This window comes from Cucurbita maxima, unplaced genomic scaffold (genome assembly GCF_002738345.1).
Source record: "Cucurbita maxima cultivar Rimu unplaced genomic scaffold, Cmax_1.0 Cma_Scf00028, whole genome shotgun sequence".
NCBI lineage: Eukaryota > Viridiplantae > Streptophyta > Magnoliopsida > Cucurbitales > Cucurbitaceae > Cucurbita > Cucurbita maxima.
The window spans coordinates 2,315,599-2,333,295 of NW_019272044.1; the positions used below are offsets into that span (position 1 = coordinate 2,315,599).

Sequence of the window (17,697 nt, forward strand, 5' to 3'; positions counted from 1 at the left end):
TTCTTTTGTAACATAAAGGGGAAGAATCCTGACATACATATATGCATGAGGTCCCTTAACATATCTAACATGGCATTACATAAGCAGTGCTAACATCGCATATACGTTCTTATATTACATGACATCTCGCATGACTTACATTACATGACATATTACATAACATGAAAGTGCATTCCAGTTGCATAAACATCTCATGACATGACTCGAAAATACTACGTGTATACATGACATCGATCAACCTTTTCATGGCATATACTACTAACATATCATTCATATCTTCACATAACATAAACAAACAACAGTCAACATAATTCATACATCACATAGTCATATCATATAAATATGGTGCATGCAGGGGCCACATGGCACGCACCATCATACAACACGTAGTAAGCTAACTCCAATAGTAAGGTCACTTACCTCGATGGTCTTGGTTGAAGTCACTCACAACGAGCTAATCCCAGTGGTTAAATACATTATATGATAACCACGTAAAAACTTAGGAACCTTTCATAACATACCCTAGCTAAACCTCATGCTATTTATCAAAATAAACCCCAGACTTAATCTGTCTTTAACGTTTAGGAACCATACTGACCTCAGATGGTAAAGCTAAGGGCAGAAACTGCTTCGAAAGGGTCGAAAACCTTTAGAACCAATATATTATAGTGATACCTTGCCGCTAAGCCTAGTTGCCGAGCCGGCCAGCTAAACCGCCAAGTCGAGCTGTTGGAATTGATGGAACCGACCCAATTTCGTACATGTGCGATCCGAGGTGCACTGTGTACGCGTGCGAAGTTGCCGGAGCTGTTGGGTGTGCATCTGTGGCTCTACTCGATTCCAAAAACCTCACCTTCCTTACCCAACAAGCGACGAAACCCTAGTTTCCGCCTCCTCGATTCCGACGACGTGCCGACGATCCCACAACGTCCTCAACACCGATTTCCGACGGTCAACCTTCTTTGACACAATGATCCCGACATCAATACCTTACTTCCACTCGATTCTTCCGCCGAAGAGCAACTCCAACGTTCCGGAGAAAAGTTTGGAGAGAAAATCGTTTTCAAGGGATGTGAAAAGTTGGAAATAGGAAAATAAAACTAATTTCAAGACTTTTCCCAAAGCATCCTGTGAATGTTTGATTAATCCACCACACCTAAATGGTGTGAAAGTTATCTTATTTATAATCAAATAAATTACAAGGATATGAAAATAGTAATAAATGGAAATAGTAATAAATGAAAATAACACTAAATGGAAAAGATACCTATGATAATAAGGCAAATATTAGATATTTGTCTTATAATAAAATATCAAATATAATATATATGGTAAACTATAATTTATTACTAAATATCCTTAACACATCCTACGGATTTAGGATAAGGAAATTTAGGGAAATAAGAATGTTTCAATAAAAGTTTAGCAGTAAATCCCTCGATTTTCAGACCGATTACATTTAATTATTTATTCTATTTTTATTTGATTTTATTTTATTCTAGAACGCGTTACCATTTCCATTAATATAAAAACTTTCTTGTTTAAAATTGCATTTCTCGGGCAAGAATAAATGCATAACATAATATTTTGTTATTTATAAAAATAAAAATAAAATCTTAACCAAATAAGATAAAAATGTAAAATCTGAATCCTTACATGAATCAATACCTGTTTCGATTCAAATAGTTGTAATGGTGTAGATGATGTGATTATCCGTTCAAACGTATTTCTACTGCTAGATCGTGAAGTTTCATACTCACAGTCTAAACAATACCCATGCATGAAAGGATACGCCATGTTGTCATGTAATCACTTCAACTTAAAAAGTAGTCGCGGACAAAATAAAATAAAATAAAAAATTGTCCATTCAAACATGTCTCGATTATTAGATCAACATGAGATCACACCCATGCATAAAATTATATACCACTCCATCGTGTAACCACTTTGATCCGAACAGTTGTAACAAGACAATTTCAAATGTAAATAATATAAAAAATAAAAGAATATTAAATGAAAATATCATTGAATTCCGTATTTTGTCTAAAAAACACGCTATAACTTTCAAAATTTTCACTAATACTCTAACGAGAGAAAACTTGCTGGCATGTGACACCCAAGTAAATTAGTGATACATGAATGAACTAATATTACATTCGAATGAGAGCGATCCTTACGATAAAACGACTAAAAAAAACTTAAAATGAATTGAAAATTACTACTTATATCAATAAAGTACACCTTCGTTTTTGCTGACTCGATCATAAAAACTCTAAAGTTAAAACGTGCTTTGCTTGAAACAATTTTATATTGAGTGATCTCTTTACAATTTTCTTAATATGCATGTGAGTGACGACAAAATATGTTAGAAAAACTTGTGTTGATCTATAGAGATGACAAAACATGGAGATAGTCTTCACTCGTAAGTATCGTGACCATGTTGCAGGAAATGTTGAGACCACCCTCGTTCGAATTCCAAGCATGAAGCATTGCGATCGTCGTTCTACATGCATGCATGCATGCATGCATGCATACATACATACATATATATATATAATTAAAAGTAAAATTATTATGGTCTCAACCAACTAAATTATAAACACATTAAATATTTTGAACTTTGAGAAATGAGAATTGTGGGCTCGAGCTCAATTTAAGTATAGGATGTACTTGCCTCATTTAACACGTGGACTTCTTTTTAAAAATTTAATAGTGTTTTATTATTGTGTATTATATTCAATTTCTATGGTCAATTTGTTGCAAAAAAATTCAAATATAAGATTTCAAATCTTAGACTATAAAAAATCGTTTAGAATTGAAGTCGTAATCAAAGTTGATATATTTTAATTAATTATGTATTTACTTATTTATTTTGAAATATTCATATTAAAAAAAATTGCAAGTTGATATTTTAAAAAATATTTAATAGATTTATTAACTTAAAAAATCTATATGATATTATTTTTTTAAACACCCATCAAACTTTGATTAAAAGCGTCTTATTACTCGTAAATTTTAAATTTAAATATTTTAAAAACTTTCGATTACATAAAAAATATTTATAAAATACAAAAGTGAAAGTATTATAAAACTTATGTAGCGTTCTCCTCGATTACTTGTAAGGTCTTTTTCGTAATTTTATTAATCATATTTTGTATTTGCTATTAAAAAATAAAAATAAATAAATAAATATTATATATAAGATAAAATAAAATTAAATATAGGAGTAAAAAGAAATAAATATTTTAATTTGTTTTGAAATTGAAAAAGTTAGTTTTATTTTATTATATATTCTTTTTTGTCCAAGGAAGAAAACAGTACTTAAGCTCGAAAAATGTACCACTCTCTGACACGTGTCTTTTTATTATTGGTACACATGTTAATTTTTAATTATATATATTTTTTGTTTGATTAATGAAATGAAACAATAAATTTATAATTATAAAAAAAAAGAAAAGAAAAAAAAAAAGAAAAAAGGGTCGCAACGCTTTCCTTCTTTTCGTCTCTCTCTCTCTAGCTCTCAATTTCTCTCTCCTCTGTTTGTTCGTCTTCATCTCACTCTTGTGACATCAGTTCTCACCGTTGATTTTCGGAACCCTAATTTTGATGCTCGGACAAGCTCTTATTCAGTCAATTGGATTTCTTGCTGAATGCAGTTAGGGCTTTCTTGTTCTCTGTTTGAGGAGTTATTGTTGCGGCTGCTTATACTTTGTTGTTCGGTCGAGACTCACTGAAGGTTAGGGTTTTTGTTTGAAGCAGTAGATGACTGCGAGACAAGGGAATAGCTGAGATCAAACGGGTTGGTTTTCATCACCGGATGGAGGGAGGTAGCGTCTCTACACTTACTTCTTCTGGTACTGTTCATTTCCTTTTTGTTTTCAAAATATTCTTCTGGGTTGTTTATCATATGATTCTTTTATTTATTATTATTATCTTTTGTAATTGTTTATAGTGAGTATGTCTTTTAGTCTGCTTTGAATCGATGAGCTATTAGGCTGGATTTTCTTTAATAAACTTCTAGAGGATGTTCTCTGAAGTTATCATGAGGTTAGTTTTTTCATTAATTGTTGATACTTTGGTGTGGGTTTTTGATACATGCCGAATGCAAATGTCGTGGAATGTTGGGTTCGAACCCGGCAACTATATGAATATGGGGGTTTGGGGGAGTTTTTTTTCTTACTAATTCTTCTATTCATGAACTTTTCTTTGAGAGTATATGGCCTATTGATATGTGTACTCGGGATGGTAACTGCGACCCACGTGGCGCATCAACGAACAATTTTCTAGGTTAAACTAATTAGGTACAAATCATAGTTATAATGAATTTGGAAAAGGTTATTAGCACAGTAACTACCCTTTCTCTTAATTTTTTTTTTCCCAACCATTTCAAAAGCAGAGATAAACCCATGGATTATGACGACAATGACTTTCAAAGCCAGAATCTTCATTTAGCTGGTGAAGGAAGTGCCAAATTTCCTCCTGTTCTTCGGCAATATGCTCTCCCAAAGTTTGATTTTGATGATACCCTTCAAGGGCATGTAAGATTTGATAGCTTGGTTGAACCTGAGGTCTTCTTAGGTATTGAGAACAACGAAGATAATCAGTGGATTGAAGATTATTCTCGTGGAAGTAGTGGAATAGGGTTTAGTTCTTGTGCAGCAGAATCTTGTTCTATATTGAGACGGAAAAATGTTTGGTCTGAGGCCACTTCCTCTGAATCTGTTGAAATGTTATTGAAATCCGTTGGGCAGGAAGATATCAATCTGGCACCAACAGTTACCGGGAAGTCAAATGCTCGTGAAAAATTGGACTACTTAACAAATCCAATGGACCCTACTTTAAAAGATGACGGTAGTAGTTTCTGTGAAATGGGCGATTTACCAGATATAAGTCTTGAGGAATTTCATGTTGTTAATGAGGACATAGGAGGGGAGCAACAACAGCTTCAAAGGATTGATCCTACTGAGTTTGAAGAGACTCAGACTGTTGATAGAAGTTTAGGCAAGGTTGATCCTGGTGTCGCTCATGAACTTGTAGACGTGCCAGAAAGTGAGGGAAGTCCTGGTATTGATGAAAACAGTAAGCAAACATGTCCAAGTACAACCGATACTTCAGCTGCCATATCCTTGGAAGATAAAGGGCAAGATGGTTTTTCTGATTCAGGAAAGCATATAAATGATTTGGTTACGTGCACGCATGAAGGCAGTGAAAAGTTGAGCAACCAGAAGATTGAACAGAAAATAAAAGATCTGTGTGAGAATCCAGTTAATAAATATATTGAGAATACTGACCAAGTGGTCAATTCACACGAGTTGAGTAAAGATGACCAAAGCCCTCTTTTATCACCCTCAGTTGCTACAGAAAGTTTGGTGATCGATTCTAGTATTGCTAATTTGCAGTCCCATGCAAGTATGACCTTGAAGGGGGATTGTGTATTCCATTCAGGTAGTGGTGAGGTTACGTCGGAAGTTCCTGCTGAAAGTGGCAAGTTTGATGATAAGGTCTTGTGTACAAATGTGGAGATTGGGAATCCGTCTGAAGCAAACATGCATGAGGTATTACCTACGGTTATTAAAGGTGAGGCTAGATCTGAGGCGTGTGCAGGTGAGGCGAGAAACGTTAATGCTGAAGTTTGTGCTTTTCAAGGGCCTAAGAGTGATTCAGTTGAGCAGATGGCTTGTGCACAGGAAATAATTGTTGAAGATCAGCAGCATTTTCCCTCGGGCATTGAGATACAAACTAGTAAGTCTGAGTATTCTGCATCTGCTATGGAGGAAAATGATGCCTCCAAGGTTGGTGAAAGCATCAGTGGTCATATCAGAGATATTCCTGATAAATTTCCTAAGGGTACACTTCCCTCGGAAGACTTGTATTCTGAAGGCCATTTGCCACCTACCACTGTGGCTGAGTCAACACAATTATGTGAAGATAATAAATTGTGTCAGCCTGGTAATGTCCTTGCTGAGCACGCCAGTGAAAAGGAAGGAGGGATGTTGTCGTCTGATTCACCCACCACTGTGGCTGAATCAACACAATTATGTGAAGATAATAAATTGTGTCAGCCTGGTAATGTCCATGCTGAGCACGCCGGTGGAAAGGAAGGAGGGATGTTGTCGTCTGATTCTCTTAGTGTGGATGGCAAGATTGCTGAGTCTCCTGTCGCAGATAAGAGAATCATATCCTTGTCTTTTCAAGAGAGTGGTGTAGAAAGTGGGATGATAAATACAAAATTAGAGTACAGTGCTAATACCGGTGATGAATCAGGTATGTGATGTTCGAATGTAATTTTTGGGGATGTTCTAAAGATCATGTAGTTATGCTTCACTTTTGTTTTCAAGGTATGCATGCTGAGCCAGCTACTTTTATTTTCTCCCTTTTCCTATGATTGCAGTATCGGTTTCTGCCTTCGACGACGTTACTGAGGCAGTATGTGGTACATCAGTGTCTTCCCTTGACGATGCTACTGAGGCAGTATGTGGCACATCAGTTTCTACCTTTGAGGATGTCAATGTGAAAGCATGTGGCACATTACAGGGTGACTCCTTACCTCCAGTTGATGCTTTGACAGACAGAAAAGACGCTGATGACAAAGAGGACCAGTTGCAGCCTGCTCTGGTGGAGTTTACCCAATCCGATAGCAAAGAAGAAAGTGGTGTGATGATTCCTGCTGAAGGAAGACCTCCTCTGTTGGATACTTCTCAACCTGTGGCGCTATTTCATCCTGTTTCTCAAGCTGAAAAATCCGCTCATGTCATTACTGGCCAGGGATTAGGTGAAAGTATCGATCAATCTATTTCAAAGGATTTGAACACTGAGGGCTGCAACACAGAAAGCCAATCTACACCTCAAGTAGACGTTCCTAATAATGTTATCCAGGACTGCAGACAGGAAATGGACGTTGATCCAGCTTTTTCGAAGTCAACTGCAAAAGCATGTGATAACGGTGTTAAACAGTCAGGTGTGCCAGTTTGAACTTTCAATTTAGTTAAAACGTTTGAATTGTCTTAGTGATATTAAATTTTAAATTAATTTATTAATGACTGAAGTGGTTTTAATATTTTTCTTTAATTTATTTCTGCCCAAGCCTTCCTACATTTTGTTTTGAAGGAAAGAAAGAGAATGGCTTGAAGTAGAAGTCATGTCTTGAGAACCTCATCTTGATTAATTCGTAACTGGATATGCTTAACTTCAATCTAATAAGTATTAACCGATAAGTTTCATAGTTGAGTTAGATTTAATTTTTCTTTATAGACTATTACTCTTCCTAGATTTTATCGGAGTTTTTTTCTTTTTTCTTTTTTCTTTTTGGTGTGTTAAGGCTTGTGAACTCTTGTCTGAAACCCTGGACGTATTCCTTTGGTACTGTATTGTATTCTCAGCTTTCTACAGAATGCCACAACGTAAATAATCAAAGACAAGAGACTTGTACATAAAATATTATCACGTAATTCCCATGTATCTTAGCCTCAGTGCGTGGCAGCTGCCTTCTTCTGCTGTCATTTTTCATTATGGATAATTACAAACTAATGATGCCCTTACTGATGCAACGATGATTTCAATTCACCTGTAGAACTCTGCTGATTGAAAATGGTTTTATTTTTTAAATGACAATGTATTGTACTACCAGTAGTTATCTGATTTACCTTCTGTTTAGAATCTTTAATCCACGACATTTGAATTTATTAATAATGTTGGTTTGGACCACTTAGCTTACATAATTATGTCAGTGGATCTTTTCCATGTTTCTAACGATCAAGTTGTTAAATGATTTTTTTCTTTAGATGTAAAAGCTTTTCCGCTTGATGCGTTGTCTTTAACTCCACTGCCAGGGGAAACACTTGATAATTATCAGAAAGATCAGGAAAGTTCTAAAGTTGTTTCAGAATCTGTGGGAAATAATTGTCAGCAGGCTATTGCAGTGAGCACTGACAGTGAGTAACCAAATTATACAACTTCTAGATGCATGTGGAATGATATGTTACACTAAATTATTTGATTTATTTGTTATTGCAGTTTGAATGTTGACTTTGGTGTTCAATTTCCTGTTTCAGCTAGCAACTTCTGCTCATGCTGTTTATTTCTTGTTCATTCATGATTGAAGTGTTATATTCGGCCATAAAAATTTGTCTTTCATATTTCCACTAGGATTTCTATGCGGATATCTTGCAGCATGCCTTGTTTTCTTCCCTTTTGGGTTTATTTATTTATTTTATTATTGTTATTTAATAATTTGAGTTCACAATACTGTACCCCTCTCTATCCATTTTACCTATTCTTTTTCAATTTTAACAATACATGGAGATGAGGGTTCAAACCTTTGGTTGATTGAGGTGATAATGCCTTAACTTTTGAGTTGGCTATCTATTTTTTAGAGATGTAACACAGGTTGAGTTAGATTAGTGGTATTTTTGTTGAGACCTACTCAAATTTTTGGGTTGGTTGGTTCCTTGACCCATCAACCTGAGTAGAGTGGGTGGGTTGGGTCTTTAGGTTTTAATACTTGAATTGATTGATGCGTGCAAGGTGGCTCATGGTTGGACTGAATGGCGATGTTGCCGTTAGTGTACTGTAGATGGTCGACAAATGAGAGGAGGGAGAGGGAGAGAAAGGGAAAGATGGGTTACCAAAGAGAGGAGAGAAGGAGAGAGGGGTTGTAAAGAGAGAGAAAGGCTGTAGAAGAAAAGAGAGAGGGAGAGAGAGGGAAAGGAAATGAGAAAAGAAAGTGGGTTTTACATTGAGATGTGAAAAGAAACAAACTATATATACACACACATCAGTTTTTAAACCAGGATTTTTATTTTCTGAACCAGTGAACCGAATCAAACTGAAAATCGGAACCCAACCTTTATAATATGGTTGGGTTGTGTTCGGTTTCTTGAGCAACACTACTTTTTTACCTATTTTAGTTAAAGTTCTCTCCAAAATGTTTTGTTGCATTTTAATAAATCTCTAATGCGCCTTATGAAGATACTTTATAGAGAGAGATGAGTATGTTAAAGAGAAAAGAGAGACCGCGTTTAGAAAGGAGAGGTGTTAAAAGAGGAGAAATAAGACTTTTTGTAGAGAGAAGAAAGCGGTAGAGAGAAAAAGTCCTACAGAGGGAGGAATATGATAGAGAGGGATACATTACTCTAGAGCAAAGGAGACGTTTCTCTCACATCCATTGGCATTTTTAACAATGGTTGATCAAAATACATGACTTTTACATTTTTGCAAGATTGAGGGTTTAATTTTTAAAATCAAGAGTTTGTGGTGCATCAGTAATCATCATTGAATATTAAATCTTAATCAAAGATTATTATGTGGTAGCTTCACTATGGCTACCGCGTTCAATAATTTTCCTCATTCACCTCCTTTTTTATGCGCTTCTTTCTCCAATAAAAGTTCAGTTTCTTATCCAATAACAACAACAACAACAACAATAATGATAACTGTTATTAGTATTATTGGGCTGGATTGCAATGGTATCATAAAATTTTCAAATTAAAAGTTTGAGGTGTGATTGTAACAAACCCTTTGTGATTTTCTTTTTCCTGAAAAGATTTCCAATTAGTAGTGTTATTATATTGATTCCTGATGTTCTTTCATTTTTATCAATAAAAGATGTTTCTTAAGAACAAAAAAAATGTAACTCGACTTAGATTGAAATTGTCAGATTTAACCTTATACTCTTGCGTTTTCAGTTCATTTTTTTTATCATTTTGTACAGAAATCGTGGATTGCTTTTGTTGATTGCTCTTTGCAATATAAATTGCTGGAAAAGAACTTGCATGTGGAAGATTGCATTTTGTGCATTTGCAGAAAAATAAGAAATGGCATTTAGTCTTTCCTCAAGATGAAGGGAAATTGAATGATATTTTCTTGTTTTTATGGTGGTGTTGGAGATGTCTTGTATGCATTTTCCAAATTTTTTTCAAACTTGATTTTTCTCCTACTATTCGATTGCAGGTGATGCTGGCAAAAAGGAAAGTGCATTATGCTATGCAGCTGTTCCAGAATCTCATGAACTGACGTCTGTGATGGGTAATGGTAATTCTACTGCTGATAAGCCTCCTCCTAATGTACCCGATGTTGTCAAAACTACTGTGGTTGCTCTTGATCCAGATGAAAAAGATTGCAATAAGGGGCCATTGAGTAAGAATGTTGAAGCTGCAGAGCCCAAGGGTAGGCTGGTTGGCAATGCAGCGTCTGGTTCCCAGTTACCCAAAGGAAATGGTGCCTCTGAAAGTGAGACAGTTCTTACCTTTGAGTCCAGTTCATTGGTAGATCTGCCAAAAAGTGATTCTGGCAATCCAGTTGCATCAGCAGCTAATGCTTCTTCGGTGATTTTTTTCCTTCATGTCATTGGTTCCGTTAGATTTTATCTTATTTTTCCTTCATATTATCATCCTGTTCATGGGAAAATATTTATTTATCTTTTTCACGCTCCATTCTTTATTTATTTATTTTATTTTGTCTTTGTTAATGAATAAATAAACTTTCGTTGAGAGAAAAAAAAGAAAAGAAAAGAAAGAATACAACATATTTCACTCTTTATATTGTGGATTATTTTGATTGAAGGTCGTGGAGGGACCCCAATCATCTTCGGGCCGATCCAAATTGGACGCCAAGAGTGCTCAGGGTATTTCACACAGTAGCCCTCAGGTGTCTGAGGTAAAAGTTTCACGTGCTCGTTCCAAGGGCACTCCTGAGCGTAAACCTAGGCGTGCTTCTGTCGTAGGATTGGGGAAAGCGTCGTCTACAAAGGGAAATTTGAAGAAATCGGAGAAAGTAGAGAAGTCTAACAGTACACCCATAAGCAATCCTGGAGTTTTCCAGCTTGCACTGTCCAATGAGATGCAACATCATGGACATGTGGAGTCCAGTGGTGCAAAACCATTTGTCTTTATTGGTGCTTCGACTTCAAGCATTCCAGACTTGAACAATTCTGCCTCCCCATCTACAATGTTTCAACAGCCTTTCACAGACTTGCAGCAAGTTCAATTGCGTGCTCAGATTTTTGTTTATGGAGCTTTGATGTGAGTCCATTTATTCTTCTGGTCCTTGAAACAATCGAATGAAACTTTAGCTTTCTCTTCAGTTGCATGTATATGTTCAGAGGCGTTAGTGTCAGAACTGAAAATCATTGCAATTTTCCACCTTTCATTACCCTAGAAAAGTTATAGAGGAAGTCTTGTCCTAAGACAGCAAAAAGGCACTTCATTCCTTTGAGCAAGGCACAAAAAAATTCTCGTGTAGTTCCTTTCGTTGAGCTACTCTTTCTTTTTCTTCTTCTTTTTCGTTTTTTTATTTTTTTTGCCAAAGAAAACAATGGAGCTCCTTTCTACTAAGTGGTTTTTTTATGGATTTAATCGTTGCTGCAGTCAAGGTACAGCACCAGATGAGGCGTACATGTTGTCTGCATTTGGAGGAACTGGTAAAATTTCCCCCCTATCATTCATTATGATTCACCATATGGATGCCGTTTTTTCTTTATTTGTGTGATTTTAAATTTCAGATGGTGAAACAAACCTTTGGGAGAATGCCTGGCGTATGTGTGTAGACAGGTTTCATGGAAAAAAATCTCAGCCAGAGACACCATCGCAATCACAATCTGGTACTTTGAAGCATTTTATGCATTTCTAGGCTTATCTCTCTCTCTCTCTCTCTCTCTCGTTTTGAATTTGAAAATTTGTTCTGTAGGTAGTAGGGGTACTGAGCAAGCAAATAAACAAAGTACACTACAAAGTAAAACTATATCTGCTTCAGTTAGTCGAGTTAGCAGTAAGAGTACATCAACTGTGATAAATCCTATGATCCCTCTTTCCTCACCACTCTGGAGTATTTCCACACCTTCCAATGCTCTGCAATCTAGTATTATGCCTCGAAGTCCAGTCATAGACTATCCACAAGCACTTACTCCGTTGCATCCATATCAGACTCCTCCTGTCAGGAATTTTATTGGTCATAATCTTTCATGGTTTTCTCAGGCTCCATTCCACAGTACCTGGGTTGCTACTCAGACTTCGACACCTGACTCCAGTGCACGATTTTCTGGTTTGCCAATTACTGAGCCAGTTCATTTAACACCGTTGAAGGAATCATCTGTGCCACAATCCTCTGCCGTGAAGCCCTCTGGTTCTATGGTTCACGGTGGAACTCCTGGTAATGTATTTCCTGGGGCTGCCCCCCTGCTTGAGTTAAAAAAGGCATCAGCAACCACGGGGCAAAATTCCACTGAATCAAAAATGAGAAGAAGAAAGAAGACTACAGTTTCTGAGGATCCTGGCCTTATAACTATGCAGGTTCAACCTCATTTAAAACCAGTTTCAGCTGTAGTTACACCTGCAATTTCTACTCTTGCAACATCTCCATCTGTACATCCTAAGGCAGTTTCTGAGAGTTTGATTTTATCATCTCCTCCACTGTGTCCGACTACTCACCCAATGACTGCAGATCAAGATTTGACAGGGAGAGCTATGTTTTCAGAGGAAACACTCGGCAAGGTTAGGGAGGCTAAGCAACTGGCTGAGGATGCTGCACTGTTTGCATCTGAAGCTGTTAAACACAGTGCAGAAGTGTGGAGTCAATTGAACAGGCAGAAGAATTCAGAATTAGTATCAGACGTAGAAGCTAAACTAGCTTCAGCAGCTGTTGCTATAGCAGCAGCTGCTACTGTTGCAAGGGCTGCGGCCGCTGCCGCTAGTGTGGCATCAAATGCTGCATTTCAAGCAAAGTTGATTGCTGATGAGGCATTGACTTCATCTAGCCATGAGGTTTCCTGTCCAGGCAATGCAATTTCTGTTCATACTAGTGCTGTTGGTGTAGGGAAGGCCACTCCAGCCTCCATCTTGAGGGGTGAAGATGGAGGAAATGGTTCCAGTTCTATTATTGTTGCCGCAAGGGAGGCAGCTAGAAAGAGGGTTGAAGCTGCATCTGCAGCTTCTAAGCATGCTGAAAATGTAGATGCCATTGTCAAAGCTGCCGAACTGGCAGCAGCAGCTGTGTCACAAGCTGGAAAGTTAGTTGCTATGGGCGATCCTCCTCCCTTGAGTAAGTTAGTGGAAGCTGGTCCAGAGGGTTATTGGAAAAGTCCTCAAGTATCTTCTGAGGTGGTTATGAGATCAGACGATATTAATGGAGGACGTTCCAATTCAGCTATTAAGCGTCATAGAGATGGATTGTCAGGTAAGAATGAAATTCAGGTAAGTGCCAGTACCAAGTCATCTATTCCTGGAGAAATTTCTATGGGCGCTGTTGAGAACCATCCCAGATTGGTTGACGGCATGACAAGTTGTGTAGCACCTCGTGAGAAGGATCTGGGAGGACAGAAGGACCAAATTGCTTCTGATCTGACAAAAACCATTGGTGTTGTTCCAGAATCTGAAGTAGGAGAAAGATCCTCCCAGGATGAGTGTGAAAAGGCCAAGGATTCAAGACAAAGTAGCATCAGGGAAGGTTCCCATGTTGAGGTATGAGATTATTTTATATAGTTTTACTATCCCTCCATTGTTGATCTTTATTCTGTTTACTTCTTTTGTGCTGCTGATGCCATGAGGAGTACTAACGTGGAATTCAAATGCTTATATGTATGCACCTGCATTTTCTGATCATTTTTATTTTAACAAGAAACAATGTTTTATTGGTTGATAAACAGAAAATAAAAATGTTCGGGGATATAATCCCCCAAGGGGAAAGAATAAAACAAGAACCTAAAGAACCAACAAAAAAAAAGAAAAAGAAAAAAGAGATGAACAAGCTGTAACAAACAAAACTAGAAGCTTCTTTAAACAAAAGAAACAAACTACAGAACAACACTAAGAGCAGGCTCAAACAAAAGTTGAAAGCCAAGCTGGAGCAAAATCTAACGCAGCACACTGAAACAGCATTCAAAAGCTGAGAAGCCAGCAGAACTCCGAAATGGAACACAAAGACCGAGAAGAATCCTCTCTAAAATTTAAGGAAGGGCAACAGCAACGCCAGAGTGAAAGGGGGCCCTAGAAAAATTGAACTTTAACAATGAAATGAAGGATACATGTTTCTCATCGAAGGAAAAGAGAATCTTCCTTACGGTAAAGATGAAAGTAGATTTAAGGTTTAGAAAAATTCGATGGGACTTTTCTGCTTCTTTTTGAATCCCTCAAGTGTGTCACCAAACTGATCAATTTTCATTATTCTCATTATTTACCGACCATTTATTGGTGTTTACTGACCCTTGATCTTGTATTAACTTTGTTGGTCATGAATTAGGTTTTTAAGGATGGGAATGGATTAAAAGCATCTTGGTTCACAGCCGTTGTGCTGAGTTTGAAGGAAGGGCAAGCTTACGTGTCCTACACTGAACTTCAACCTGAAGAAGGTAATGACAAGCAAAACATACGATGTAAGATGATGGTCTAATCATTATGCTTTTGTAACTTGAGATTGACTAATGAACTATTTGGTTCTTGCTTGCAAGAGAAGCTGCAGTTAAACTATTTTTATCAGCTTATGGTCCATAAATTAGTTCATGATTGTATATAATGCTCCTATTAAAATGAGAGTATATTAAGCTCTAAAAACATGCAAGTTCTTGTCTTCTCTTTGCAGACGATTTTACTTTCTTGATTTGAGCAGGGCCAGGTGAACTAAAGGAGTGGGTTGCACTCGATGGTCAAGGGGGTATGGCGCCGAGAATACGAATTTCTCGTCCTCTGACTACCTTGCAGAATGAAGGAACAAGGAAGAGACGCCGTGCAGCTACTGGGGACTATATCTGGTCGGTTGGAGACAAAGTTGATGCTTGGATGCAGAATAGGTGTGGTTTTCTTTTTGTGCTTTTTTTTTTTTTTAATTCTATTCTTTCTTTCTTTTTTTTATTAATTATTGAAATCAATGTTCATTAAGCAAGGAAATATACAGTGAGGAGGGAATGGATATATTTCTGTCCAAAGCCATCGAGTATCACATAGATCCCCGACTTACCTATCTATCTTTTGGAGAACTCCCTTATACTTTTGTATCCTAGTCTCCTTCAGAACCGTGCAAATCATGTTTTAAAGAACTTTATCTTTATTGATAACCACACAATACTTTCTGGATGTTCTTCAAAATCTTGTACGCAACCATAGTTATTGAAAGGATTCCATTGCGATCTTAGAGAAAGAAAGAGTATCAAACAAAGAGATTTCAGCGTTACCCCTCTTGCAAGCATCAGTTTGGAAGAAAGGAGTGGAAGGGTTTCTAATCTGGGAGTTTTTCTTGAGCATTCACCCTTCCCAAATCAAACATAGGGGAAACCTTTACATCCTTAGGATACTCAACTTTCCAAGTCATTTTGCATTAGGGTTGTTCAAGAGCCATGATGCTAATCCTCTGTTATATTGCCATCATCTAATTCAAATGAAGTTGAGTCCTTACATAGGTTTGAGACCGAGTAGCTACACAACATTTTCACTGTTATAAGGGCCAGCCACTTACCTAAGTAGTTTCAACTGCTACACTGTTATAAGATGAAAGATTTTGTGAGTTGGTGCCATCTTGATCCCCAAATTTGATCCGTAATCTTGTGCTTGTTTATATGTTTCCCAGCTGGCATGAAGGAGTGGTCGTTGAGAAGGACGCAAAAGAGGAAGCAACATATATTGTCCGCTTTCCAGGCATGTCACTAAGATTCAGAGTTCAACTGACCTTTTTCTATGTAGATTGTTTTTTTCATAAATTAATCAACATATGGTTTTTCTTGCAGATCGAGGTGAAACGTCCACTATCAAAGCTTGGAATCTCCGACCATCTCTTATATGGAAAGATGGGGAATGGTTTGAGTTGTCTGGCTCATATGCAAATGATTATTCTCATGAGGTCCATACTATACTTTTGTTTGTTTCTCTGATTTTATGTTCATACTCTGTTGAAATATGCTTAGTTGCAATTGCATTCAGATTGTTGTACCTCAGGAAAAACGTATGAAGTTGGGCAGTCCAGCTGTAGAGGTTAAAAGGAAGGATAAAATGCCAACGATTGTGGAGGATGTCGAGTTGGCGAAACCAGCGGACCAGAGTTCGCTTTTTTTATCAGCAAATGAGAAAGTATTCAATATTGGTAGGAATATTCAAACTGAGAACAAGTCTAATCCATTAAAAACCGGTTGGACTGGTCTACAGAAGGGCACATCGAGAGTGGTTATTGGTGTTCCCAAGCCTGGAAAAAAGAGAAAATTTATGGAAGTGAGCAAACATTATGATGCAGACACTCGAACTACTAAAGCAAATGATTCAACTAAGTTGGCTAAGTATTTGATGCCGCAAGGATCTACATCCAAAGGATTAAAAAGAACTTCAAAATATGAAACGAAGGAAAAATCTGCAAACGCTGTTAAACCCATGGCTGTGAAGTCCGGAAAGCAACCAAGTATGTCAGGTAAGACTATTTTGCAGAATGAAATACTTTTTGCAAATGTTTCTGCTGATGTTAATTCTTTGGCAACAAATCATGCAGTTATTACCAAGGATTCTGAAAGCCAGAACGAGAGCGCTTCGACGAAGAACAACCAAATAGATGTTCCTTCTTTCTGCAGCACTGAAGAAGCACCAGAGGGCTCGGTCGTATTTCCTCCAGCACACGCTTCCAAGAAAACATCCTCATTTCACACGAAGCTGGAACGAGCAAATAAAGGAAAACTTGCTCCTGCAGTGGGGAAATTGGCAAAAATCGAGGATAAAGAGGTTTTCAATGGGAATCCTACCAAACCGAATTCTAACGTTACTGAGCCACGTAGATCCAACCGCCGTATTCAGCCTACCTCTAGAGTGAGTATTTGATAAGAGAACTTCAATCAACTGTTTGTTTGTCATTTTTGTAGGTGTACCCTCGTATATGTTATGTGTAATGTGCACGTGCATTCCGAATCTTGGTTTTGCAGTTATTAGAGGGACTACAAAGCTCATTGACAATCTCGAAGATTCCTTCTATTTCACACGATAAAGGTCAACGAAGCCAGAACAGGAATGCATCTAGAGGTAGGAACTGATGTGCCTAATTCACTTCGGAATTTCGCCTCAAATTTACGTTACATCATGACAAAACTTCATTACTCGATTCTGTTACAGGGAACAAAATCTAAGCGGGGGCTTATTGCGAACTTGGGGTTTTAGGCCCGGGAAGAAACATCCTCTGCAGATAATTAATGTGACTTAACAGTAGTTTTATTGTTGTATTTACTATATAGATAAATGTAGGAAAAAGGGAAACTCTTGCTTCCTTAGTTATACTTCCTACAAGTTTAGCTTTAGTTGTTCATATTGATTGAAGTTCCCTCACATTCGTGTTCTCTCAATCTCTTTCTCCTATGCCATAACAGGATGTATATTGAAACTCTTCTTGTAGGTTGGTCTTGAAATTCAAAAGAAGGTAGTTTGGTTATCTATACATGTCATCCCCCCTACCCCCATGATCTCTCTATATATATTTATCACTTCAGTGTTGCATGCTTTCAGAATCGAAGCTTCTACTCGCTTTGTTCCCTTTCGGAGTTAACTAGAAATTGTTACTGTTTACCCTCTCGTTATTGATACTGCCGATTGCACTCGAAGAAGGCGATCGGTCGGAAGGTTCAGGTACTGCCCAAAACTTGTTTTCATTGAACAGGTTGGAACAAAGATTAATATTTGCTACAGTACTCCTTTTCCTTTTCTTTTTCCCTTTGTTCATATTATATGTATTTTCTTCTTCAGAAATGTA

At 37.3% G+C, this 17,697-nt stretch overlaps 1 protein-coding gene and 1 long non-coding RNA gene across 12 annotated transcripts; both read left to right on the forward strand.

The window, feature by feature from the left end:
- The first annotated feature begins 3,468 nt into the window (after positions 1 to 3,468).
- LOC111500219 lies at positions 3,469 to 17,381 on the forward strand. Of its 11 annotated transcripts, none has more exons than XM_023151894.1 (18): positions 3,469 to 3,854; positions 4,397 to 6,264; positions 6,392 to 6,423; positions 6,469 to 6,958; positions 7,782 to 7,931; positions 9,949 to 10,322; positions 10,561 to 11,018; positions 11,364 to 11,416; positions 11,498 to 11,596; positions 11,683 to 13,451; positions 14,230 to 14,338; positions 14,596 to 14,776; positions 15,550 to 15,617; positions 15,707 to 15,819; positions 15,900 to 16,377; positions 16,447 to 16,766; positions 16,880 to 16,976; positions 17,067 to 17,381. In XM_023151894.1, the coding sequence occupies exons 2-18, from the start codon at positions 4,407 to 4,409 to the stop codon at positions 17,078 to 17,080; spliced, it is 6,663 nt and encodes a 2,220-aa protein (XP_023007662.1). In that variant the 5' UTR covers positions 3,469 to 3,854; positions 4,397 to 4,406; the 3' UTR covers positions 17,081 to 17,381. The 11 variants fall into 11 exon arrangements, with proteins under 11 accessions (XP_023007662.1, XP_023007665.1, XP_023007656.1 ...); XM_023151897.1 differs by having other exon boundaries at positions 4,397 to 5,949; positions 6,067 to 6,264; positions 6,392 to 6,958; XM_023151888.1 differs by having other exon boundaries at positions 4,394 to 6,264; positions 6,392 to 6,958.
- LOC111465163 lies at positions 6,978 to 7,705 on the forward strand. The gene is made up of 2 exons (XR_002714161.1): positions 6,978 to 7,200; positions 7,319 to 7,705. It is a non-coding gene; the product is annotated as an uncharacterized LOC111465163 (long non-coding RNA).
- Positions 17,382 to 17,697: the final 316 nt, after the last annotated feature.

Bases quoted from the DNA above. Each gene is read 5' to 3' on its own strand.
- LOC111500219 (XM_023151888.1), top strand. From the start codon at position 4,407: ATGGATTATGACGACAATGACTTTCAAAGCCAGAATCTTCATTTAGCT. The intron at 11,417-11,497 runs GTAAAATTTCCC...TTTAAATTTCAG, and splicing joins GTCTGCATTTGGAGGAACTG to ATGGTGAAACAAACCTTTGG. The intron at 16,767-16,879 runs GTGAGTATTTGA...TTGGTTTTGCAG, and splicing joins GTATTCAGCCTACCTCTAGA to TTATTAGAGGGACTACAAAG.